General features: G+C 35.6%; 3 protein-coding genes and 2 pseudogenes across 7 annotated transcripts; 4 read left to right on the forward strand and 1 right to left on the reverse strand.

The window, feature by feature from the left end:
- The first annotated feature begins 738 nt into the window (after positions 1-738).
- Positions 739-6,294, forward strand: LOC132046935 (nuclear pore complex protein NUP58). Its single transcript, XM_059437779.1, has 6 exons — positions 739-1,381; positions 1,470-1,584; positions 2,204-2,677; positions 3,139-3,634; positions 4,614-4,654; positions 5,784-6,294. Exons 1-6 carry the CDS (start codon positions 1,005-1,007, stop codon positions 5,817-5,819), a joined length of 1,539 nt encoding a protein of 512 aa, XP_059293762.1. The 5' UTR covers positions 739-1,004; the 3' UTR covers positions 5,820-6,294.
- A 272-nt stretch (positions 6,295-6,566) lies between these two features.
- LOC132046938 (pentatricopeptide repeat-containing protein At3g50420) lies at positions 6,567-9,127 on the reverse strand. Its single transcript, XM_059437781.1, has one exon. The coding sequence runs from the start codon at positions 9,038-9,040 to the stop codon at positions 6,881-6,883; it is 2,160 nt and encodes a 719-aa protein (XP_059293764.1). The 5' UTR covers positions 9,041-9,127; the 3' UTR covers positions 6,567-6,880.
- A 636-nt stretch (positions 9,128-9,763) lies between these two features.
- LOC132046939 (uncharacterized) lies at positions 9,764-16,794 on the forward strand. 5 transcript variants are annotated; one of them, XM_059437782.1, is made up of 12 exons: positions 9,764-9,925; positions 10,034-10,096; positions 10,209-10,262; positions 10,360-10,455; positions 10,950-11,036; positions 11,126-11,701; positions 12,875-13,351; positions 14,317-14,375; positions 14,460-14,562; positions 14,678-14,757; positions 15,177-15,503; positions 16,503-16,794. In XM_059437782.1, exons 1-12 carry the CDS (start codon positions 9,866-9,868, stop codon positions 16,543-16,545), a joined length of 2,025 nt encoding a protein of 674 aa, XP_059293765.1. In that variant the 5' UTR covers positions 9,764-9,865; the 3' UTR covers positions 16,546-16,794. The 5 variants fall into 5 exon arrangements, with proteins under 5 accessions (XP_059293765.1, XP_059293770.1, XP_059293768.1 ...); XM_059437787.1 differs by having other exon boundaries at positions 11,219-11,701; XM_059437785.1 differs by having other exon boundaries at positions 10,360-10,449.
- A 1,504-nt stretch (positions 16,795-18,298) lies between these two features.
- On the forward strand, positions 18,299-20,629 carry LOC132048335 (geraniol 8-hydroxylase-like; annotated as a pseudogene).
- Positions 20,630-24,052: 3,423 nt separating this feature from the next.
- On the forward strand, positions 24,053-27,370 carry LOC132046940 (geraniol 8-hydroxylase-like; annotated as a pseudogene).
- The last annotated feature ends 433 nt before the right edge of the window (positions 27,371-27,803 follow it).

The following is a 27,803-nucleotide window of genomic DNA, read 5'->3' on the forward strand; positions in this document are numbered from 1 at the left end:
TTGATCGGTTGGTTTAGGTTAACCATATCTTTAGTACTACTATTCCAAACTAAAAACCATATATACAAAAGATACTGCTGTAAAAAAGAATTACCATAAGAGCTAATCAACACCGATAATTATCCCACGTGTTTCAAGAATTCCAAAGATTTCTAGACCTCAAAAGTCTAATTCATCCAAAATCTACTCAACTAAAATTAAATCTAAGAAGTAAGATATAAGGGGATGTGTGATCGCGCAGCACAAAGGACGAAAAGCATAGGGCGGTATGCGAAAATCGCAAACCAAAAGAATGTTGGCATGATTATTAATTAAACAAAAGAGTATTTTAAAAAGGACAAATTAATCGTAATACAAATTAATCTGTATACTCCAACAATAGTTTTAAGAATAAATAAGTAAAGAAATTGTTATAAAGTAATTAAAATAGGAAGTACGTGAAAATTGCAAACCACAATAGACATTAGTGTTAAGAAACCAAATTTATAAAATTATCTCGCTTATTAATATAGAACAAGATGTTATATAAATTATACTTAAAATAAAATGTTATAAGGGACCCAAGATGAACAATCTAATGTGTAAGACGCCTATCGAGATTCATAATTTAGTGGTATTAGTGAGAGTCTCCAATATATGATATTATGTAAATACAATTTGTATTTAACTATTTTTGATCTTCTTCCTAAAAGAAAAAAAAAAAATCAATAAACTAGTAATAATTTAATGAGAAAAATCGGGGGGAAAATGTCGGGCAAAATCAGGTGGGCCTGTAGCGGGCTGGAATTTGGACACAAACGGAAAATAGGTCTACAATTTTTCGAGCATTCTTTATTTTGACAACGAAACAGAAAGATGGCGCCTTTTTCATTATTCCTCCAATTCATATTCTAGGGTTTTCGAATAGTAACTATTTCAGGAGTTGAGTGCTTTCGAGCATTCTTCGACTTGCCCTAATTCAAATACAGTGGAAATTTCAGATGAGCGAAGCATTGCATTAGCCAATGGCGTTCTCTTTCACTCCACAGGCACAACAACAGCCGTCGCTATTCCAAACTCCTGGCCAACAACAGTCTTCGCCATTCCAAACTCCGGGGCAGCAACAATCGTCGCCATTCTCGCAGATCACTCCCTTTTCGCAACAACAACAGCAGCAGCAGCAACAACAATTTCAATTTCAGCAACAGCAGCAGCAGCAGCAGCAACAACAACAGCAACTGCAATTGCAGCAGCAACAACAACAATTGCTGCAGCAACAGCACTCACAGCAGCAACAGCAACAGCAATTGTACCTTTTCACCAACGATAAGACGTCTGCCACCTACAGTACCAAATGGGCAGACCTCCACCCTGACTCACAGAAAGTCCTGTTGCAAATTGAGTGCGTTAATTTCATATAAACAACATTGAAGTTTTCTTTTTTTCTTGGAGAAGTTTCCTAATTGATATTTCTATTCTTGTGGATGTAGGGAGAGAGTACTGGAATACAGGGATGAAAGCCAAAGGCTTGACCAGTGTAGCCGACTTTTTGATTCATCAGTCTCCAATGATGGTTTTGAATTGGATGCAAGTCGCAGCATTCAGGTTTTCTTTTAAGCACTATTCCTCCACTAGAATGTAACTCTTCAGTAAAAATCTCGGCTCAATTACCAAAAGGAAGGGCTTTTTTCATGGTTGAATCATGTGATAGATGTTCTTATCTACTGGCTTTATAGGCGCTTTCTAATTAACAAGAATGAACATGGTAATGTTGTCCATGCACAGAGTTGGACTAGTATAGTCGCATTCTGGGTTGCAGACCTGTTTCTTTGTGGGAAAATAATATAGGAAGTGTACGAAAACCATTCTCTTTCTATCAATGTCTGTACCTTTTGTAAAGCTGATTTATTCCTCTAACAGGCATTCTATGTGTAGTTCCATGTGTCTATTTCTGCTTAGCACGGACTAGTGATGGTTTACGGGTATTGTCTAGAGCTGTTCTCTGCATTATTTAGATTTTCACACCATTTAACACTGTTCGTCATATCCTCTGTTGATCAGAGTGAAGGTTCCTGTATTTCTTATTCTAATCGAGGATAATATTTTCCACCTATAGTAAACATTTTAGAGTCTGAACAAGTTCTCTTGCTTTTCTTTCTAATTAATGTTTCTAAACTTCATGTTTCACTTTGTTGCATGTGTTAATGTTAACTTGCTTTTTCAGGAACTTGGTGGAGTTAGTACCTCAATGGAAAGGCAAAAGGCTATCTTGCAAGAGTTAATGACCGTTGTTAAAGATATGCTGCGGAATACAGAGGTTGCGGTGCGTTCTTTTATGATGTTACGACCAAGGTTTCTTCATCAAAGTGCACCTGCTGTTGCAAGTGCTACTGCTCCATCACAGGCATCAGGCGCAACTGTAGCTCCAACAGCGTCTAGTCAAGTGCAGTCTAACCCCGGTGCGCCAGTTTTTGATTTTTACAGTGGGATACCAAAAAAGCCCTCTCCCTTTTTGCAGCACACAGTAGCAAGATTTGAGAAATATCTTGTAGAATGCAGGCAATGGGTTGAAGAATTGGAGCAGTTGATGGTCTTAGATTCTGACAGCAATTCTACGAACTCCAGTTCGTCTTTGTTGCAGTCTCTTCCAAAAGTCATGTCAGATGTGCATGGCTTTTTTGTTCATGTCGCTGCAAAGGTAATGGGAAGTGGAACTTTTTGTAATGGTGAGGGCTTCTTAAGATTGATGAAAGTATCATGCTTAGTCAGAAGGGAGTAAAAGAGTAAAAATGACTAGGATTACTTTGTGTTCTTTGTTATGTGTGTTTTATAGCCACTATGGCGTTTCTATTACTCTATAGAACAGGATAATATATTTATGACTTGTAGATTCTGGCACAGTTGAAGTTCCTCATTAATTTAGTTTTGTGCCACTTATAGTTAGTATCAGAGAGCATCAGAGTATTAGTTGAATTCTGATATACTTTTGAGGCAGGAAAAATGATAACACTGCATGCGATTACCATTTGTTGTAGCATTTTGGTAGAGTTGCATGTGAAATGTTTTGTGTATCTTATCTTCATAATTTCTAGCTTATGCCTTTATTTTTGGTTAATGTGATTTTGAGGGAAAATATTTTGTATACTTTTGGTAAATCAGGTAGAGAGCATTCATCAGTACATTGAATCAATGAAAACAGCATACCTGGCTGATCAGCGCCGTCGAGGGGATGGGAGCGATCCTTTTCTTGAGGCTGATCGGCGGGAAACAGCTAAACAGGAGGCAGCTGCTAAAAGGGTACATCCAACATTGCATTTGCCTGCAATTCCACAACCATCAACTCAAGTAGCAGGATTGATTTCCAGCTCAGCAGCACCTGGGGTATCCAGCACTCCACAAACGTCATCTGCAGTTCCTTCTGCCTCAGCTGGAAGTGGATCCTCACTCTTTGCTACCCCATCTGTTGCTTCTTCATCTTCTTCCCTGTTTACTACTCCAACAGCTCCCGTCTCCTCTTTGTTCGGAACATCTGGTGCTTCCCCTCAAACTTCACTCTTTGGGTCCTTGTCTACTTCAACTCCTGCCTTTAGTACTCCATTATTTGGTTCTACCCCCGCTTCTGGAGTTTCTAGTTTTTCAACACCTTTTGCTTCAGGTATGCTTATTGGAAGCTGTTTGTTTTGTATATCTTTATTTGTTTTGTATATCTTTATCTTTTAGATAGTTTTTGCAAATGTTAAATTTCTGTTCAACCCCTTTATAAGAAAAACTGAATATCTTTTGATTATTACGCCTTCATAATTTTGTATTGTAGCAGCATAAAGACAAATGGTAAACTTTGATGAAATGTTTGCTTTATTAAACTAACTTTTGAACCATTATTTTATTGTTTTCTACAGGTTTTTGCTTAGTTTCAGCTTCATGTAGTTATGTCCTGAAGCTAACAGTTAGATGTTTTGTAACGCTGCATCTTCTTGATGCCTTTCTAATGCAAGTTATTTACTTCATCAAAAAAAATATAATACACAAGTAAAATTTATATCGACTTAATGTCTAGTCAAATACCATCATCTGAGATAAACCAGATGGATTTTGATATACTAAATACTGATAGATAACCACGGGTTTTGTTGGTGATTTTAGGTTTGCGGCTAATGCAGTTTGTTTAAGATTCTCTTTTTCTTTCGAGGAAAAGCCTAGTGATTCAAAGTGTAACTGTCATGGGAAAAAGTTGCTTAATGTTTTTTTCCTGAGGAAGTTACATCAAGTAGGCCAAGCTTTTCCTTTTTGGAAAATTTCCATTACATGCTTGTGCTTTTTTTTTTTTTCTTTTTCGAGAATGGTAATGTTACATGCTTGTGCTTTTGCTGATTTGTTATAACACATACTATATTTTTCTAAAGAATTTGTTAATATATGATTCAAAATTCTTTCTATCCGAAGTTAGTTTATTTGATATTAGAATTTTCAGAATATTTTGATTAATGAGACATTCTTGATACTGCACTATTTTCCAAATGGAAGGGATTCTTTTTTTTTTTTCTTTTTCATCCTGTTTTTCTTCTATCCCCAGAAGGCTTCCTTCAAATTTTGTTTGATGAATGTACCTGAGTGTTGTTCTTATGTTTTTATAGGTGCTGCACTAGCATCAGGGGCAAGCTTTGGGACACAATCTGTGAGTATACATGTTCTCCTGTATTGGGCTGTTTCTTGTCTATGCCTATCTCCCTCAGCACACACTAAAACCCCCCCCCCCCCCCCCCCCCCCCCCCCAAACAACAACCAAATAAATAAAAAAAAATGTTGCTGCTTCGATCCTTTTTTTGATGAGGTAATGACAAAAAGGGCATCAAGTAGATGCATAGTTAAGAGGATGCTAATTACAAAAGAACAAAAAAATATAGATGAACATTGTTTGCCCCAAATACAATGTCTCAATAAAGAATTAAAGTGCTAATAAAATCCAAATACTGTCCTGAACTAGTTACTGGAGACATTTGCTTCTTCAATATTGTAGTGTGTGACAGTTTTTTTCCTTCAGAATCCATGGTTCATTAACTCTTGAGTTGATTTTTATAAAAGAAGGAAAAACATACACAGCAAATTGTTTGGATCTCTATAAATAAACAAAAGTTTAATCTGATGAGGACATCGCAGCTCTGAGAGAAATAATGCAGTCATAATGGGCATAGATATTTTTGGTACTGCCTCATGGTTGCTGATATTAGGTTTACGAACCTTTGGTTCAAATTGTTTCATCATTGGTCGGGTATATGTTGCACCAACACTTCGGCAAGGATAGATGTATATTCTCAGATAATGTCTGTAAATATAATAGGAGGTTGTTTCTTTTATAATATTTCATGACAAGAAAAATCTATTTTATTTTATCACGGGCCTATAAGGGGTTGCCACCTGCTCTATCATGACAGATGATTGCTGCTGGTTTTGTGTTTGATGTTTGTGTGGCTGAGGTCTATTATAGTTTCTATTTCATTGCAAGAATGGCAGTTTTTGCGAAAAAAAGAATCATGGCAAGAACGACAGTTTTTGTTTAAAGAAAAATTGTAGCAGTATTGTAGAACAAAATCATCAGTTAGCACCTGCTTCATTATGGTATTGTTTAATAAAACCATAACAAGGTAGTTGCTTATTACTTTGTTGTCAAAATGCTCTTGGTTTGGATGACTATTGCTATTCAAACTTTCCATGCTTACTATGCTTATACCCGATGATCTTTGCTGCCTAAAACCATCACTGTGCTTATACCTGATATCTTTGTTACGTGTCATTCTATTTTGCAGAAGGCTAGAGCTAAAAGTCGTACAGGCAGACGCTAGAGAATATGTTTGGTAATTCAGACATCGACTGTCATTAATCTGAGATTTTTAATGGATGCAAATCTCTTTGCTGCAGCACACTTATTACCAGTCACAGTAGCCTTGCAAGCTCAAGCAATTTGACAAATCATGAAATGACGCAGTTTATCTACCTCCAGTTCCGTTGGCCCGTTTCATTATTGTGGACCGCTATTTCTGCAGAGATGTACTATCATAGGGATGTTACGGCTATTTAATACTATTTTCATTTCCCTAATTCTCCTGACCTAGTGTATCAAGTTTGATTTTGTACTCTAGTCTTCTAGATTTCCGTTGCCCTTTATAGAAATGAAACAGGTTATATTTGTAATCGTCGGGATCTAACTTCCAGCTGGCATCATTTCCTTGACAGAGGAAGATTGTGTAAACACTTGAGATCTCATTTGTGGTAGACGCATTTCCCCCTCAATTTATAAGCCCTCTTCTTCCGGTTTTACATGCCTTTGGATATCTTTGTTTTTGGGGCTTCCAATTAGTTATTTTGCCGTTTCAAATAAGAAAAGAATATTTCAGGACACACGAAGTAGAAGAAATAGGGCAGCAGTAATATCCTGTTAAATGATAAATACCATTCATGTTCTGTAAATATATGTAGAAAATTGTGGTTGATGCCCGAAGGCTAGAAAACACTGAAGTTATATGTAATCCAACTGGTTTTTATTAGGCTGCAGATGGTTGATTTAGTTTAGAACGTGATAAAACGCTATATACAAGAAAACTTTTGTTATTACATTAATTCATTATTCCTTCTTTTACATATATTCAACACTATTCTGTATTAAGTAGTAAATACACATCAATTTAGTATTTGTTAATAAAAGTAACAAAACCTACTTTGTTTCAAATATCTTATTACCATTTGAAACAAATGCTTACGATCTGTTAGATCCTCACTTGTGGGATTATACTGGGTATGTTGTTGCTAACGAGCTGTTAGACGAAGAGATATTCTAGGAATCAAGTTGGAGACGAAATTGGCTGAATCTTAAGCTCCATGGCCTATAAAAGTTTTTAATGAGCTGTCATTCTGATTCTAACAAATGGAGGCCACATCCTACTTCTACAGCCTCTGCGTCTAGCATGAATTGATCTGCTTCTGACTGTGTCAAGTTTCCTTGTAATCTATGCAACTCAGCTCTTATTTCATCAGATTGTGGATGTGAATAATCACTAGAAGAGAACACATGTGTACTGTTCATAACCTCTAACCAGCTTAAACCAGGATCTTTTTCCAACTTAAATCCCCTTATCTTTCTCCTAATTTCTGAAACACCACCCCACTTATCAGTTGAAGCAAAAAAATTCGAAAGCAGTACATTTGTTGCACTGTCTTCTGCAGCCATTCCCAAGACCAGCTCAGCAGCACGCATTCCTATTATGCGGTTTCCTTTACTTACACAGGAGCTCAGTAAGATTTTCCATAGTTGAAGACATTCATCCCCCAAAGGTGATTCCATTATAAAATTCTCAGCCTCCTCTAGCAATCCAGCTCGACTCAACAAAGTGATCATGCAAGAATAATGCTTCATGCTTGGTTCTAAACCATTTTCTTTCATGTAATTCCAGAGGAACATACCGTGATCGACCAAACCACCATGGCTACATGCCGCAAGCAGAGAGATAAATGTCACATGATCTGGTTTTAGGCCATGTTGTAATATATCATTGAAAACACTAAATGCCTCTTCTGCCTTCCCGTGGTAACCATATGCTCCAAGCATCGAGTTCCAGCATTTTAGATTAGGCATGGTTACATTGGAAAACGTAAACTCTGCTGCTCCAAGGTTTCCAATTTTAGCATACATATCAACCAGACTCCCGCAAACGGTCATCTCAGCAATATAACCAGTTTTGACAACCAGGGAATGTATCATCTCACCTTGCCTCATAGTTGCCACTTCAGCGCACACACTTAAGGCACTGGTAAGAGTAAATTCATCAGCTTTGTGGCCTTCCCTTAACATTCCATGGAAAAACCTTATAGAGTTCGCAGCATTACCAATCCTACAATGTCCAGCAATCATCTCAGTCCAAAGGACAACATCTTTATCTGGGACGCTAATGAAAATCTTTTGAGCAGACTCAACTTCCCCATTGCAAAGGTACATTGACATTAGTGTGCTTGCAATGTATACACTTTGGCCGAACCCCACCTTCTCAACTTGACCGTGGAGTGGTTTCCCATAATCAGCTGCTGCAAATGCTCCTATAGCAGAAATAACAGCTGCAAATGTATATTCGTCAGCAGTGAGAACAGAAGACTTTCGGAATTGGAGAAACATATTCACTGCCATCTCTCCATCTCCATTGTTTGCATACCCCGATATCATTGAATTCCAAGAAACCAAATCTGGCTTCTTGATTTTTCTGAAGATTTTCAAAGCTGTTACATTATCACCACAAGTAGAGTACATGTCCAACAGGGCATTGTAAAGGGGCAAATCTAGTGCAGTCCCCGAAACAATTACTTTAGAGTGAGTTAATTCCCCAGCAAGATGGTCTCTTATCCTGCTACAAGCACTCAACAAAGTTGTATAAGTGAAGTTCGTAGGAACAACTCCGGTCCTCAACATGGTGCCAAACAGCTGAAGCCCTTCCATGGTCTTACCATTTTCCAAATATCCGAAAAATAAAGTATTCCAAGCCACACAATCTTTATCATGCATAGAGCAAAAAACTTTCTCTGCACAATCCAAGACTCCACAATTTGAATACATCCCAAGAAGAGACGTTTGAACGCATACATCGTACAAAAATCCAAACTTTATACATTGGGAATGAATCATAGAACCTAATACCCGATTCTTGATGCCTGAACAGGCATGTAAAAGGCTAGTAAAAGTCAACCCATTAGGTCTTAGGCTCTCACTTTGCAATTCAGCAAATAAATGGAAACCCCAATGGGCAAGGTGGTGGTGTCGAGAATAGGCGGAAATGAGGGCGTTGAAAGAGACGATGTTTCTGTCAGGCATTTTGTCAAACAGGTTATGTGAGTCTTGGATAGACCTACATCGGGCATACATGGAGAGAATGTTGTTGAATACATAAGGAGATTTTGAGGTGGCAGGTATGGAAGTGAGGATAAGGGCATGGAGTTGGCGTGCTTTGCAAACTGAGGTTGTGGAGGTGCACTTATTGAGGAGAAGTGCTGCTATGGAAGAGGCTTCAGTCAATGGGGGCATAAGTTGGTAGCCCTCCTCACTCTATTGAACTATCCAAGTATCCAACATTTCCTGGTGGCGGTATTGTTTGAAAATGACAAAAATGGTCCCTTAGGTGTTATTTGAGCATTTTTAGTCATTTAAATTCACCAAAAGTGGGCACTTTTGATCGTCTCATATATTTATCAAACTCTGGTTATTAATTTGTTGTGAAAATAGAAAATATTTAACGAGATTTTGTACTTTATGTCATTTTTGGTCTATTTCAAAAGTTTGGTGTATTTTTATGTTGCAGTTTTTGAAATTTTGATTGAAATTTTCTATGCTTTTAGCTAATTTTTTTCTAGCACTGTTCCAGTTAAATTTAATACTCCATCCTGATTTATGTAATACATTTTAGATTTCAAGAGTCAAACAAGAAAATCTTTGACTGCTATTTATTCGTTTGCTCTTTAAATATTTTAAATTGCCAATAATTGCGACTTATAGTATTTTTGATCTAGTTTCTAAACATGTAAATTATTATTTTAAAAATTGTGTATTAGAATTTACGATCAAAATAAGAAGTTTGACTCTCGAAATTCGAATTGTATCACATAAAATCGGGGCAGAGAAAGTAATTAAAGTTGGGTAAATATTTGATGGGATCAAAAGTGCTCACTTATGACGATTTAAAGGATTAAATCTGCTTAGTTGATACTTAAGGGACTATTTTGAATCTACTACCAAAGATAAGAGACCATTTTCTCCCTCGGCGAGAATTGCCATGGACTATGGAGGTTGTTCATTTTGATTTAGTGATAAATTTAAAAGGTGAATCTGCATTTGCTGAAAAGCAAGTTAATTATGGCGAAGGAACAGTCACGCTTGTGTTGTCTAATTAACCGTTACCTCCGTCCTTATACTGTAAGCTCACTCTACCCTTTTGCCCCCACTTATTCCTACTTGGCTAAGTTGCTTTGTGTTTTTTTTTTTTTTTTTTTTTACAGAAAAATGAACTCTACTCCTTTGCAGGAAAATGGGTCTGCTTCATTAACCAAAGAACTGGAGAAACAACTTTTAATTGCTCTTTCACAGGTTTGTTCCTATTTCAGAATTCTGGGATTTTTTTTATTTTTTTTTCATATAGCCAACCACAACTAATTTGAATTTAGGCAGAGTTGATTGATTTAAAATTCCCAACTTTTAGGTTTATACAGAAATTAAGCGGTGGATTAAGGAATATGAGTCCGATGACAGCTTTGTAAGAATCTTTCTGTTGTGTATCTTTTGGTTGTGGAAATATGGTTTTGGTAGGAATTATCTTAGGGCACATTGTTTTTTTGGTGTAAATTTATTAGCAGGATATGGAGGGAAATTCTGTTGGTGGAGGTCGAAGAATGACTGAGTTACATGCTGATAATCATCATTGTTTAACTAATGTTTTTGAGGTCTTGGTAAGTTTTTTCAACTCGAATACCCGTTATGAGATATGGCACATCGGGTTTCAATCTTTTTATGACTTTTTGGCTGATTCACAAGCTGGTAATTGGATGCATTTTGACACCATATTCTGTAGTACAGTTATGTGTATCAAATACTCCTCTGAATTGTTAACATGTTGGTCCCTGCATTGTGATGTTTTTTCAATTAGCATCCTGATGTTGTTAGATTTCCTGAGTCCTGACCAGTTTGGAGTTTACTTTCTGGACACTAATTAAGATCAAGAATTTAAGTTCGTTTGGCCAGTGCTGGAATATTGCTACGATTCTAATGAAAAATGATATGATATGGAGCCCAGTTGCTCAGGTTCTAGTAAACGGAAATTTTCATCTCATTTTGATCAGTTTCAAGTCCAGTTTACCCCCTCTTACAATGGTGCATTTGTTGTTTTGTTTTGGAATTACTTCTTATTCAACGTTACAACTCTCTTATGATTTCTTATCTGCAGATGGTTGTGGTTGCAAAGGAGAATCCATATATCCATCACCTAGTTGGCAATATCTTGGCGGCTGTTTCTGATTTTTTGGTTGAATCTGTACGTGATAAGACGGTGACTTCGAAATCACTACATAGGCAGCTTTTCGTTTCGATGTTTTGTGTTTCTTTACTAGTTCTATCTTGCAGGAAAGCTGTTGGGGTGAATATATCAATTTACTGTATCTTTGCGTGAAAATTTCAATTGCTAATGATCTTTCTTCCATGGGACATACAATGGAGGTCAAAGACTTGAGTGGGGATCCAACACCTTCTCCTTTATTGAAGCTCAGTCTGAAAAGTGCAAGTTGGTCGACGGCAGCTGTTATCATGAGAGTTCTACACAATATACTGAAACAGTTGAATCGGGATGTTGTTGATCAAATTTTCAACATTTTCTTGGAGGCTACCACTTCTTTTGTCTCAAATATGCCTTGGGATTTGCTTTCAGAGGTTTACCATGCTCAAGGGGACTCCAATCCAGATTTGCTTCAAACGCTAGAAGCAAAACCGAAGTCGATACTAATGTTTCAGGGATATCTTCTCCGATTATTCTGTTCATTGGTTAAAAGTGGTTGGACAGACATTGCTGTCAGCTCTTCAGCGGAGCATCCATTTATTTTTGAAATAAAAAACCTGCTTCCAAGACTTCTGTCATCATGCCTTAGTAATGGACAGCGCTCTGATAATGTTGCGATCTCTCAATATCATAAACATAAGATGTTGGTATGAATTTCTTTTCAACTCATTCTCATTAATTAGAATCTTTTATTAAATGCTTCCTGCTGCTAAGAAAAAACAGGTGAAACCTGGGGACTTTCACTAGAAATTCGTTGGTACTTTGCATGATAATGTATCTGATTTGATGTCTGATATTGCTCTCAAACATTTAATTGAAAGGAACTTCTCATAAAAACAGATTAATTTGCTCCCTCCATAGGCCTGGATAGTTAGTCATTACGTTTATCCCCGACTGCCCTCCCACATTTCTTTTTATGCTTTCTGTTTGAGCTTATCATTGCTTTTCTCCGACCAGTTGATACATGGTTTGGGTACTGACTTTGCTTTTTCATTGCGCTATTGTTCTTTCTGCTTTATAGTAACTATGGTTTACTCTTATCCAATAAGCACAAAATTTCAATGGAATCTCAACGTTCTTATGGGGACAGTGAAGGCATATTGTGAGTTGATGGTTTCCCCACCAGTGTTTCATTAATGTTGGCAGTGTAGGGAGTTGACGATGGCACCTGTGTTGAGCTTCTTTTGTTGGAAGGTGATAAGAAAGGACACTCAAAAAGGTCAAAAAGTTGCTCTTTTTCTAAAATTAAAAAACAACAATTTTGGTGTAAAAAAGTATTAGGCATCTAAGTATATCAATACTATTCCTCTATCTTAAGTTAGATTGAGGTCTATATGAATCCTATATAACCGTTCCGCTCAATTCAAGTCCATTTCTTTCTAATACTAAATAATTTGACTTTTGAGGTAAATTAAAGAATAAATAGGGGGTTCTCTAAATCTCACATCTACTTGTCCTTTATTTAGTTTTATGAGGTATTTACCCTTCTTAGATGTTGCATTTGTACATGCATAGCACCCTCTTGGTTCCCTGAATGCAACAATATGTGATCTATCAAAGGAAAAAAGAAGTCGGATGGAAAAAGTTTAATATGCTAAATGCTACAGTTCAATCTGAAGTATTACAACTAGGTGAATGTGATGAAGGGTTCTTGCTTTTTGCCTTTTCTCTGATAATCATCTCTTCTATTCTGAGCAGATATATGCTCCTTATGTTATTTACAGTGATATGATAGGTAAATTTATAAAATTTTATTTGAACTGAGTGGACATCGTTTAACTGAGTGGAGCTTGTGGTTGCAACAACTGTCCATTTTGCAGATACTCATGATTCGACTTAGTAACCAAATCCATTTGGACTACTCAATTGTGATTTCATGGTTGGGGCTTATCCACACGTACTTTCAAGATGTACTGTTGCAACCTATGGATGGGCAGGACTTTGGTCTAGATAAATATCTTGAAGGTTCTCCATTTGGTGTAATGACATTTGATATGGGGAAAAAAGGGATTTCATCGAAGCATTTACAAAGGCTGTCCATTTTCCTTTTCCTCAAATGTTCCTCTAGTTTGCTGAACATGAAAGAGACGATTGATCAACATTATGCATGTAAAGATCTTAAGTCTTGCTCAAGCTTTGACCTGTATCCTAAGTTATGCAGTAGAAGGAAAGCTTTGCTAGAGCTCCACGAATGGCTCAGAGAGCTTCTCCCTGGTGATAGTTTTATTGACCATGATATGAACTCTGAGGAATGCATGGACTTTGTCTCATCCTTGTTGCAGCTCTATATGCAAGAGGTTTGTGCTCTTGCTCACAATGACTTTTGTTTTAACCTGTTCATTTGTTTCGGGACCTCCAAAAAAATTGTTTGAATTAGCTTTTATAAATTCATTCTTTTTTTTTTATTTTTTTTTATCACTGATCTTCAAGGTTTGATAAGTTTTGGAAGTGACTGTCAGTATGAGATAAGTTGGGCAACAATAAGAGGAGAAGCGGGAATATTTTAGTCTTAGTTACTAAGAAACTCATAGAATACATTCTCCCTATGGTACTATGATTGACCAAGAATGACGTGGCAAAACCTTGTATATGCAGTTGCTTTAGTACTCTGCATATCTTAATCTCCCTTCCCCCCACCCCCTTCGTCTTCCCCTTCTGTTAACTCTTTCCTTGTCAATTAGCCTGACCCAAGTCTATCTGAAACAGCTTCTCTACCTCACACAAGGTAGGGGTAAGGTCTGCATACACCCCACCCTTCCCAAACCCCACTTGTGGGATCACACTGGGTATGTTGTTGTTGTTGATTATCCTGACCCAAATCCATCATTTTCACATAGTTTGTTGTCTAAGCAATAAGCATTAGAGATTCAACTGTATCTTTGGACTTCCAATGATTGAGAATTGCCTACGGTTGGCTTCTGAGCTTTATCCATTAAATTGTTATTATTTTTTCAACAACAATAAAGAAAGAAGATTGAGAATTGCCTATATCTTACAAAAGCTTAAAAAATGGTTTCTGGCTTGTTTCTAGGTTTTGGTATACTTCCTACTATATTATGGTGTCCAGGACATAGACCTCTGGTAAAGCTTCATATTCGGTTGATTTGATTTGTCTGATATGTTGCATTTCAGAAGTTGTTTGTGACACGAAACTCGCTGGCTGTCCTCTATGATGAAATACCCATGGATGTCTTACTACTAAATTTTTACTGTTCCAACCGTCTTCACTTTTCTGACTTTCTTTTCCTAAGTTAAATTGTAGGATGATATTCTGTTTGAAATGCTCTTGCAAATGCTTTGCTTGCCATTTTACTCTGAAAAGTGAGTTATGGGTATATTGGTTAATTTTATGGATAATGTGAAATTCTATATGGCAGTTCTTTTAGTGCTTCGTGCTGTATGTAGGTTTACTGATGAAGTGGCTTTGTCAGATGATGAACTGAGACAGTTTTCTCTGATCTCACACCTTTTTCACCCAATACATTTCTTTCACCTCTTCCTGGCTGGAGTAAGTACGAAACATTCCCTTGTGCACTTCATTGTTTTCTCTCCTTCTGTTTTCAAGACGAAATACTGAATATTTACCCATGCTGAGTAGTTTTGCCATGTTACCTTGCTTACAGATACACTATGATCATCAAGTTCTTCTTGATTATCTTATCTCAAAATACACAGGAGCTAGTTCTGCTGAATATCTTTTGAGGTATGTACCAGACTTTGTTTTCTGTAGTCTTCATCTCATTAAAGGTAAAATGAGAATTTTAAGGTTAAAATTGTTTATAGAAAGGTGTCATTCTTTTGGGATGGACTAAAAAGGAAAGTGTGCCACATAAATTGGGATAGAGGGGGTGTATCTTTTTGTTCCTACAAGAGTTCCACAAATCCTCTAGTGAGTTAATTTGTCTTTTCCTAATATATTCCTAAAAAACAAAAAAGTAACCACATGTTCTTCCATTTACACTACACTAAGCATTGCAGATCTATTTCTCTGATAATTGTGGCAAATTTAAGTAGCATATTCAGTTTCAGAGAAAAGGAACAACATTAGCCTCTCCTAAACAAAATAGGTTGACTTCATCCGTGTCTGATGTTGCCATTTAATTTATACCTGCATCCTCATAGGTGTCTGCGTAAGGTATGTGATTCATGGAACATATTTGTCGAATTTTCATGGAGCGGAAAATCTCGAAGCAGAAAGAGAAAGAAGATTTCAACGGATGATTATAACTCTAGGGGAGAGATATCTGTTGTGCCAAGTTCTGTTAGTGGAGTTATTGTACCACTTGAAAGCAAAAGCAAGAAAGCCTATGGACGTCGTGATGAGGACTACGTTACTCAGATATCACCATTTGAGTGTGCAAGGAACTGCCTTTTTTCACTTAAAGCATCTATTGAAAGCCTTCACCAAAAGAAGCTGTTTCCTTATAATCCACAAGTGCTACTACGTCGGTATGTTTGTTTGACACACTTCTGGACTTCCTCAATAGATTCTATTGTATTATTGAGATTGCTATCTTCACACTATGGAACTCTGTATTATATGTATTATTTCTACCCAAAGTTTCCCTTGTAATAGGAGTTCTTACAGCTATTTGTTTAAAGTAAGCAAGTGTTTGCTTGCTGTTAGATTGGTGGTTCATTGGATGTTCTTCACAGTTAGGTTAAGCAATTCTTAATTCTTACTTGATAGTTAAGCTTATATAGGCAATTACTTTTGCGAGAGAACTTTGAGTTTTTGCAAACTCTTTTTGTGAAAGAAAACAACTTTTTTGCTTGGTTTTTGATATCTTTTTTCCAAAAACTAAAAAATGAAAAAGGAAAAAGAGAATCAACTTTTTTTTTTTTCCAAGAACAACTCAAAGAAAAGAATTTTCACACTCAGTACTTTTCAAACAAACACTTTCCAAATTGTCAGGAATTCATTTTGCATTCACTTTCTTATTTGATTTTGATGTTTTAGTTAACATATGGTTTGCTTTGAACATTTTTGTTAGTCTACCGGACTTACCCTTATACATCATCTCAAGGCAAATGATAAATTTCTTCTCATTGTTTTTTTTTATTGCAAGAGTTCATACTTATTACCTTATTTGACTTGTGTTTTTTTAATCACTAATCACCTCAATTGGACTATGGGATTCTTTCATGACTCTAATTGTCTTTTGATTTTGTGCATTTTAATAAGTATTTAAAAAAATGGTGAGGATATTTCTAAACTTTGAGGCAGGAAGTTGTGTTGCCGTCCTACTAATATTCAAGCCAATTTTTCGAGGATTACTAGCTCATTCGTCATGTTTGTGTTCGTTAGATGTTCTTTATTCATGCTTTTTCTGAAGTTTGAACACATTTTGGCTCCTGATCATGTAAATTATCTTGATAGTTTAAGAATTCATGGTTCGTATATTGGTTGTTGGTTAAAGAAAAAGATACTTTTTCTCTTCATTGCAGTTTGACGCAATTTCAGGAGTTCTGTGGAGATGACGAACCATAGAAACACTCCGTTGTTCTATCGCCTTGAAATCCATGTTTAATCGTACTCCTCAATGCCAACTTGAAATCAGCTAATTGAAGGATGAATGACTGCAACTTGAAAGGGGAGTTTTCTCTGGACTCATTATAGCAAAATGCAGTTTGGATATGAATCCAGTATTAGCATTCTTGACTTTTGAGGCGAGTTCTGTGACTTTAACGTTGGAATGTGCAATACATTTCTGGACTGAATGGATGAATATTCTTACAATTTCTCGTCAAGTGCCTTCAGGTCTCCCATGCGGGAAACCACTCGCTTAACCAACTCGTCACCTTGGGGGTTTATATAATCACTATTAAGTATTAAAAATTCCGGTAATTAATTGATCAAAAAGTTAATCACTAATGTTAACTTTTTGCTTTACGAATCTTTGCGAGATGGCAGCTATTTAGACATAATCCCTCGTGTATATAAGTAATTTCATATTTTGCATATTAACATTAAACCAGGAATCTATAAATGTTATACTATGTATTTTTATTGAGTTTTGCTAGCTAGCCTGAACGGGAAATGAAATTGGTCGTGTAATTGGTGAGAAGTAAATCTGACTAATCTTTGTTTTTATAGTACATAACTACAAGCCTGTGTAGTAAAACAAAAAGGATAAATAAATTTGCTAAAAAATGTATAGAAAGTGTAAGTACACTTATTTGCTTTTTTTTTTTTTTTTTTTTTTTAAATAAAGATTTGTTAAACAGAAATGAAACAAGAAAGCAAAAGTTAACTATTTGAAACCATGCGAAAAGTAGTATCATGTGTTCCCTGCACCATAATTTTCAACCATGTGAAAATTACTACCATGTGTTCCTTGCACCATCAAACGTTGGAAAAGACCCAACCCTGTAGAGGTTTTGTCTGATTAACACTTTCTCCATTTAGGATGGATGATGATGCAGTATATATATATATATATATATATATCTAGTTATGTGAGTACAAGTGTCTTAATAACAACAACAACAACAACAACAACAACAACCATATACCATGTAGTCACATAGTGGTAGTTATATAAAAAGTTAAAATTTTTATTCCACTCCTTTAATATTTTAACTTCCATTTTGATGAAATTATTTAATTCAAATCAAATTTGGAACGAGAATTTGACATTATAACTTATGTATCCTAATTTTTCAAGTTATTTAGTTAAATAAATAATCTATACATAGTTAATGAACTTTTAAGACAAATACATAATTTAACTTGTGCGACGGATGGGGCTGCCTCTCTTAATTAGGGATTAGGGGTTCGAACATGGATATGGAAAAAAATCTTTGGAGGAAGCGCTCCCCCGAATAGGCGCGATGCGGTAATAATTATACGGATTAATTGAGGCTCAAATGCGGATATCGAAAGCACCAATCGAAAATCAAAGAACGTGAAAAATGAGGTAGGAGGTTCGATATTTTTGAAAAGTAGACTTTAAAAACAAAAACAAAAAAATTGACATAAATAAATAAGATTAGGATCTAAAAGTAATTAATTAAAAAGTTTTAAAAAAATTTGAAAATTATTATGCGACTACAAAAGTCAAGCGCCTACAAATCATTTTAAAAGTAGGATTTTAAAAACAAAAAAACAAAAAAATTGACTTAAATAAATAAAATTAGGACATAAAAGTAATTAATGAAAAAGTTTTAAAAAATTTGGGAAATTATTGTGAGGACTACAAAAGTCCTCACATTCCCTCTTATATATAATAAGCACTAGATAATGTAGCTAACGTAAGGCGCCTAGTACTCTGAATTGATTATTAGAAATTATTAGAAATGGAGTATATAGCCATTATAGGTGGATTACTACTTGCCTGGACTTTGCTTCAATGCATTCGTTGCGTAGCAATAAGCAAAAGACGTAACAAAAATCTTCCACCAGGGCCAGTTCCCCTGCCATTGATTGGAAATTTGCATAACATTCTTGGTGATCAACCTCATCAGTCCCTTGCCAGGCTTGCCAAGAAGTATGGCCCAATGATCAGCCTCAGAATGGGCCAACTAACGACAGTGGTTATATCTTCATCAGCAGTTGCCAAAGAAGTCCTACAAAAGCAAGATTTGGCCTTCTCCAGCAGAACAATCCCAGATGCACTTCATGCGCATAATCACTCTCAATAATCTGTGGTGTTTCTACCAGTTTGCTCTCAGTGGAGAAGCCTAAGGAAAGTTTTGAATTTTCATATCTTCTCCAGCAACAGGTTTGACGCAAGTCAACATCTCAGGTAAAGGTTGGAAATGGGTGGGTTCAGTAATATAAACTTGGACTGTCAATTTTTTTTTTTTTTTTTTTTTTTTTAAAGGAATTAGTATGTGATGGATTCTGTGCTAAACAACATATTCCCATCGCTAAACTGGTTTAACGACATATTAGGAATGAATTTCATAGCTAATTCATGTTTTTCTTTTGGGTGCGTCACGAGTCAATAACTCGGAAAATATGAAAACTAATGCATTTTTTATCATGTTAAGTTCTTCCATATTGATATAATATCTCCAAATTTAATTTTATCTGTTTGGACTTAGATTGCATTTTGATCTGTCATGTTATACTATTTTGACCCAATAATTTGATGGATCATTTCGTGTTTTAACTGGGTCAAATCAGTAAGTGGTGATAACCAACGTGTATAAACTTGGACAGTTTTTGGCTTTGGCGGTTACTAAAATATTGATTTGTCACTTCTAATGTCAGGTCCCAAAAGATCCAAGATTTTATTGATTACTGCCGCAAGTGTAGCCAAAGTGGAGAGGCAGTGAATATAGGCCAAGGTGCTTTCGAGGCAATGATAAATTTAGTTTCTAATACCATTTTTTCCAAGGATGTAGTGGACCCTTATGCAAATTCAGGAAAAGAATTCAAGGAAGTGGTCTGGAAAATTATGGAAGAAGCTGGTAGGCCCAATTTTGCTGATTATTTCCCCCTGTTGAAAATGATTGATCCTCAAGGGATAAGGCGACGAATAGGCAAGCATACTGATAAGTTGCTTCAGCTGATTGAGGAATTGATCGATGAACGATTGCAGCAAAGGAGTAAATTGCCAAATAACAGTAGCACTGATTTTCTTGATGCTTTGTTGAATACCAGCCAAGAGGATGCACAGGCAATCAACAGAAATCATATAAAACACTTGTGCCTGGTAATTTGAACCTCTTTTATTTTCATTAAGTTCCTTATTTGCAGAGCCGTATAGAGATTTTTAACAATTATTTTCGACCCGCAAAACTAGTGAAAAAGATCAGCAAATGTTAATTGTGGACCCATTATTTCAGTAGTACATGAAATCAAAATCATATCCTCCTAATTTACACGAGAATGTGACGATGATTTATCACGGATCGAGCAGTAAGTGTGAACCTTCTAGTTTATTAATGTTGGCATCTCTTAAAGTTAGTTATATTGCAGGACCTTTTCGTTGCTGGAACGGATACAACTTCAAGTACATTAGAATGGGCAATGGTAGAGGTCATGAGAAAACCATACATAATGAAGAAAGCTAAAAGCGAGCTTGCAGATGTTATTGGCAAAGGCAAGATAATCGAAGAGTACGACATCACCCACCTCCCTTATTTGCAGTGCCTAGTGAAAGAAACCTTGCGGATGCACCCACCAGTTCCCTTTTTGATTCGCAAGGTCGATCAAGACATCGAGGCGTGTGGCTATTTTATTCCGAAAGACTCTCAAGTTTTAGTGCACGTATGGTCAATAGGCCGTGATCCAACTACATGGGAGGATCCCCTGGCATTTAAGCCAGAGAGATTTTGGGGTTCGAAAATGGACGTTGGTGGCCAAGATTTTGAAATCATTCCATTTGGTGCTGGTCGAAGAATTTGTCCGGGGTTACCTCTGGCAACAAGGACACTTTCTGCAATGTTGGGTTCATTGTTGAATTCATTTGATTGGAAAGCTGAAGGTGATATCGCGCCAGAAGACTTGGATGTGCAAGAGAAGTTTGGGATTACACTTGCGAGATCACGTCCTTTACGAGCTGCTCCTATTCCGCCATAAACGTCGACTCCAAATTGGCAATGTAATAAACTAAGGAATTGGGGATTCTTGATCTACTTAATTCTTCCTCAGTCATGAATTAATAATTCTTCCTCGATCTTTGAAATAGTTTATGTTATTATTAATGAGATAAGATTAGAATGAATATACCGCTCGAGGAAAATGGGATATATAATAAAATGTACTAAGATCCAACATTAAGTTGTAGTAGCATAATATGAGGGTTAAACTATCTAAATTTTATTTTATATTTTTAATATGATAATAATTGTTTATTAAAAAATCATAGTTTAATTTTATGTCCTCTAATTATTTTGTCACTTTATCTTCTTAATGTTGCTCTCCTATCTTTGTTTAAAATGAAATCATTTTCTTGCTCAGGCTAAGGCATAAAAATTAACATTTTTATTGATTTTTTAAAACATATATACTCCATCAGTGCCTCCTAGATCTCAATTAATTCCTCTTTTTCCTCTATTCTTATGTAGAAGTATCTAATTTTTGCTCCACTTTAATTAAGTTACTAGTTTTTGAATACGCGCATTGCGCGTGTACCCCATTTTATCTGAAAACCAACCTTTTGTTATATATGAGCAAATAGAACAAGGAAATTAAGATATTTTCACTCAAATATTAAGAGTTCAAATTGAAAAGGTTAAAAAGACCAAGTACAATCAGGGAATATATGTTAAGAGTTCATAATCACAGTGCGAATGCAATAAGATAAGGAGGAACACATCAGAAAATTTAGACATAATTTACCATAATTATCTATAATAATTTTCTTCCAGGATCGAGGTATAATCTATGTAACATGGAAGTTAAACTCTAACGAAGAAAAAATTAACATGACACCTCTCTAAATGGCCAGCTCACATAACAGAATTAAGTGAAAAAAATAACGAAAGAAAGAATGAAGTAGTAGCAGGGTCTTCGTCTCACTTACTCTGAGCATGTAATCAGTGATAATGCTGCTTTGAATCCCTCTAGCAATTGCCTAGACATAAACATCAAAATAACAGTTTCTCAGAACATGAGAACGAATCATAGGCTAATTAAGCTGCTAAAAGGTCAACTTTGTGAAAAGATCGATTTCAACCTCTGGGAAGATTTCAGCATCCTTTCCTTCATTGCAAGTTCCGTTATTTATACACATTACTGCTATATATAAGGGATAATAAAAGGGCTTTTGTAGTCCTCACAAAATTTTTCCAGAAATTATTAAACTTTTCAATTAATTACTTCTAGGTCTTGATCTTATTTTTTAAAGTCAAATTTATTTTTTATTCTTATGGTCTACTTTTTAAAAGTTGTCGAACAGTCTACTTTATTTACCTGTTTTCTATCCGATATTCGGTACCCGCATTAGAGCTCGCCTAATCCAGATTCGCGTCGCATAGGGCCCAATCGGGGAAAGCGCTCCCTATCAGGGATTTTTTCATACCTGCGCTCGAACCCGAGACTCCCTGTTAGGGAGAACAACCCCATCCGCCGCACTTTATTTTCCCCGTGTTTCTTCTATTGATCTTTTCTAATAACCTAAAAAATAGTCATTTCTTCGCTAGATATTCTTGCTTCTTGTTGTTCTTTGTTTTCTTCTTTTTCATTTGTTGCTTATTATAGATTTTTACATGTAAGCATTTCTTTTACTTTATATTTGTATTATGAAATTTTAGAATTTCTGAAAATTCTTTTACTCATATGTAGGCATTTCTTTTACTTTATATTTATAATACTTTAATGAGCTCATATGTGTTTACCAAGAATAATACAAAAATGATTTTTAGATAGTTTTAAAAATTATTAAATGGTGCCATACAATGTTGAAAATGAAGACAATATTATCAGTAAGGTCGGGTTATCTTTAAAATCTCTAGTTTGGTTAGCTAAAATTAATCTTTAAAACACAAAATGAGTTTGAAGTAGGGTGGAATTAGAGTGTCAGCTACCGATTTGATCGGATTCGGTAGCACTTTGGTTCAAATTTTGTATTTGTCTTAAAAGTTCATTTAATATGTATAAATTATTAATTTAGAAATAAATAACTTAAAAATTTAGGATTCGAAACTCATATATTTCAAATAATGGCTCCGCATTAAATTTGAAGTAAATAATTTCATTAAAATGAAAGTTAAGCTATTAAAGGAGTGAAATGAAATTTTTCTTTTTATATATTGAAAATATAATTATTTGAAGTTTAATTATTACCAACATAATTATATTTCTTTAATTAAAATATTATTTTTTATATCTGAAGTTGAGCCCAGGCTTAATACGGGCCTCGTAAAACTAGTTTTCTATTATAAATGACAAAAGAATATATGAACTATACCCGGTTATCAGCTAAAAGTGAAAAAATCATATTCATTCACATAGATCTCTGACATCTAACAGAGAATTGAAAATTTGCTTTAACAACCATTTTTGCAAATGCACCACCGATTTGTCTCTTTCTTATACTCATCTATTACAGGTTTTCTTAATTAATTACCCTTGCAACTCTTCATTCTCCTTCTTTATTATAGCAATAAGTAAGCATTTATAGGTAAGGGGAGAAGAATCATACTATGAGGAAAATAAAAAAGCAAAAGCGGAAGCAAACAGGCAATTTGGATATTAATTTCTTTAATTGATGGAGATGTGGGCCGTTAATAATGAGTGGGGCATTTTGTAGGTAAAGAAAACGGGTAGATATTAATTTGCAGTAAATTGAATTATATATTAATTTCTGAAGAGCATAATACTGACAGGTAACTGAGTTTGATTGTGGGGCCTTTTCGTAATCCAACTTTAATTTTAGATGCTTCCCACTTTTAGTATAGTATAATAACTACATGCCTTTGTAGTAAAACAAAAAGGATAAATAAATTTGCTAAAAAAATGTATAGAAAGTGTAAGTACACTTATTTGCTTTTTATTTTTTAATTTTTTATAAAGATTTGTTAAACAGAAATGAAACCAGAAAGCAAAAGTTGTAACTATTTGAAACCACGCGAAAAGTAGTACTATGTGTTCCTTGCACCATAATTTTAAGGGAAAAGGGTCAAAAATATCTCTCTATTTTGGAAAAAGGGCTAAAACTATCCTCCAAACTAATTGTAGATCAAAAATACCCCTCACGTCACATATACCCCTGTCTTAATGGAAATTCCCAAATCCGTGAAGATAATTTGTTTCATTTTTTTAAGCCCATTATTTAAACCCAACCCAACAAAATAAAACCTACAATCCTACAATCCCCTTTAAACATGTAGGCTGCAGAAAAAATGTGATCGTAGGATCATAGGTTTTATATATAAGGCGGATTTAAATAATGAGTGAGTTTAAAAAATGAAACCGGATTATCTTCGCGGATTTGGGAATTTCCGTTACGACAGGGGTATATGTGAAAACTTTGATGATGTGAGGGTATTTTTGACCCAAAATTAGTTTGGAGGATATTTTTAACCCTTTTCCCAAAGTAGAGGGGTATTTTTGACCCTTTTCCCTAATTTTAAACCATGTGAAAATTACTACCATGTGTTCCTTGCACCATCAAACTTTGAAAAAGATCCAACCCTGTAGAGGTTTTGTCTGATTAACACTTTTTACATTTAGGATGGATGATGATGCAGTATATATAAGCACTAGATAATGTAGCTAATGCAAGGCGCCTAGGTACTCTGAATTGATTATTAGCAATGGAGTATATAGCCATTATAGGTGGATTACTACTTGTCTGGACTTTGCTTCAATGCATTCGTTGCGTAGCAATAAGCAAAAGACGCAACAAAAATATTCCACCAGGGCCAGTTCCCCTCCCATTGATTGGAAATTTGCATAACATTCTTGGTGATCAACCTCATCAGGCCCTTGCCAGGCTTGCCGAGAAGTATGGCCCAATGATCAGCCTCAGAATGGGCCAACTAACGACAGTGGTTATATCTTCATCAGCAGTTGCCAAAGAAGTCCTACAAAAGCAAGATTTGGCCTTCTCCGGCAGAACAATCCCAGATGCACTTCATGCGCATAATCACTCTCTCAATAATCTGTGGTGTTTCTACCAGTTTGCTCTCAGTGGAGAAGCCTAAGGAAAGTTTTGAATTTTCATATCTTCTCCAGCAACAGGTTTGACGCAAGTCAACATCTCAGGTAAAGGTTGGAAATGGGTGGGTTGAGTAATATAAACTTGGACTGTCAAATTATTTAAAAAAAAAGAAAAGGGATTTAGTATGTGATGGATTCTGTGTTAAACAACATATTCCCATCGATAAACTAGTGTAACGACATATTAGGAATGAATTTCAGATCTAATTCATGTTTTTCTTTTGTGGTGCGTCACGAGTCAATAACTTGTCTAAACTTTACTTGAGTAAACGTAAGTTGGATCAAGATGGGTCAAATAGGTTGTTGTAACCCAGCATATGACCCAGTTTTTCATCTTTTTTAGTATCTTGCTATTTTATTTTTTTATATATAAAAAGGAAAATATGAAAACTAATGCATTCTTTATCATGTTAAGTTCTTCCATATTAATATAATATCTCCAAATTTAATTTTATCTGTTTGGAATTAGATTGCATTTTGATCTGTCATGTTATGCTATTTTGACCCAACAATTTGATGGATCATTTCGAATTTTGAATTTTCATATCTTCTCCAGCAACAGGTTTGACGCAAGTCAACATCTTAGGTAAAGGTTGGAAATGGGTGGGTTTAGTAATATAAACTTGGACTGTCAAATTAATTTATTTTAAAAAAAAAAGGAATTAGTATGTGATGGATTCTGTGCTAAACAACATATTCCCATCGCTAAACTAGTTTAACGACATATTAGGAATGAATTTCATAGCTAATTCATGTTTTTCTTTTGTGGTGCGTCACGAGTCAATAACTCGGAAAATATGAAAACTAATGCATTTTTTATCATGTTAAGTTCTTCCATATTAATATAATATCTCCAAATTTAATTTTATCTGTTTGGACTTAGATTGCATTTTGATCTGTCATGTTATACTATTTTGACCCAATAATTTGATGGATCATTTCGTGTTTAACTGGGTCAAATCAGTAAGTGGCGATAACCAACATGTGTATAAACTTGGACAGTTTTTGGCTTTGGCGGTTACTAAAATATTGATTTGTCACTTCTAATGTCAGTTCCCAAAAGATCCAAGATTTTATTGATTACTGCCGCAAGTGTAGCCAAAGTGGAGAGGCAGTGAATATAGGCCAAGCTGCTTTCGAGGCAATGATAAATTTAGTTTCTAATACCATTTTTTCCAAGGATGTATTGGACCCTTATGCAAATTCAGGAAAAGAATTCAAGGAAGTGGTCTGGAAAATTATGGAAGAAGCTGGTAGGCCCAATTTTGCTGATTATTTCCCCCTGTTGAAAATGATTGATCCTCAAGGGTAAGGCGACGAATAGGCAAGCATACTGATAAGTTGCTTCAGCTGATTGAGGAATTGATCGATGAACGATTGCAGCAAAGGAGTAAATTGCCAAATAACAGTAGCACTGATTTTCTTGATGCTTTGTTGAATACCAGCCAAGAGGATGCACAGGCAATCAACAGAAATCATATAAAACACTTGTGCCTGGTAATTTGAACCTATTTTATTTTCATTAAGTTCCTTATTTGCAAAGCCGTATAGAGCTTTTTAACAATTATTTTCGACCCGCAAAACTAGTAAAAAAGATCAGCAACTGTTAATTATGGACCTATTATTTCAGTAGTACATGAAATCAAAATCATATCCTCCTAATTTACACGAGAATGTGACGATGATTTATCATGGATCGAGCAGTAAGTGTGAACCTTCTAGTTTATTAATGTTGGCATCTCTTAAAGTTAGTTATATTGCAGGACCTTTTCGTTGCGGGAACGGATACAACTTCAAGTACATTAGAATGGGCAATGGTAGAAGTCATGAGAAAACCATACATAACGAAGAAAGCTAAAAGCGAGCTTCCAGATGTTATTGAGCTTCCAGATGTTATTGGCAAAGGCAAGATAATCGAAGAGTACGACATCACCCGCCTCCCTTATTTGCAGTGCCTAGTGAAAGAAACCCTGCGGATGCACCCACCAGTTCCCTTTTTGATTCGCAAGGTCGATCAAGACATCGAGGCGTGTGGCTATTTTATTCCGAAAGACTCTCAAGTTCTAGTGCACGTATGGTCAATAGGCCGTGATCCAACTATATGGGAGGATCCCCTGGCATTTAAGCCAGAGAGATTTTGGTGTTCGAAAATGGACGTTCGTGGCCAAGATTTTGAAATCATTCCATTTGGTGCTGGTCGAAGAATTTGTCCGGGGTTACCTCTGGCAACAAGGACACTTTCTGCAATGTTGGGTTCATTGTTGAATTCATTTGATTGGAAAGCTGAAGGTGATATCGCGCCAGAAGACTTGGATGTGGAAGAGAAGTTTGGGATTATACTTGCGAGATCACGTTCTTTACGTGCTGTCGCTATTCCACTATAAATATCGGCTCTTGATTGACCATGTAACAACATTATTAGCGAGGAGACAATACCTAAAACTTAGGAATTGGGAGTCTTGATGTTCGTGCACCTCGGTCACGAATTAATAATGTTCCACATGTTAGTATAGAGTATATATTTAGTTTACCATATTAGCTAATGATTTGTTGTATTCTTCCCAACTCTATATTTAGTTTACCATATTACTAATGATTTGTTGTATTCTTCGCTGTTTAAGAAAGGATATTATTAATTGTGTTTTGCATTTGTATACTCTTCTATAAATAAATGACACGAGCTTACATTATCATGGTATCAGAAGTCTAAACCATCTTATAATCATTAAATAAATTGGACAGGTACAAAAAAAGGCTCCAGCCCTTTAATTTCTGAATGCGCGAACAAGATGTGATAATTGAACATGGGGATTATTAAATGCAGAATAGAGTTGTCCCACGAGGCGTAAATATTGAACACGTGCAATTCTGCGGATGACATCTTCTGCTAAATGCAGAAAATTTACAGTTGTTAAGATCCATTTATGCAGCCGATATCATTTGTAGGATTTTAGCCGTAAGTAGGATTTTTGGTGTGAATCAGAATTAATCGCGGTCCTCAAAACTGCACCAACACCGGCAGCAAAACCAAAAAGCAAAGTACGGACCTTTATACAATTGCTCAAACTAAAAGTGTACTAAGTGCACTCATTTGCAGTGAATTTTGTTATTTGCTACATATATTAATGAAG

This window comes from Lycium ferocissimum, chromosome 2, assembly GCF_029784015.1.
Source record: "Lycium ferocissimum isolate CSIRO_LF1 chromosome 2, AGI_CSIRO_Lferr_CH_V1, whole genome shotgun sequence".
Lineage (NCBI taxonomy): Eukaryota > Viridiplantae > Streptophyta > Magnoliopsida > Solanales > Solanaceae > Lycium > Lycium ferocissimum.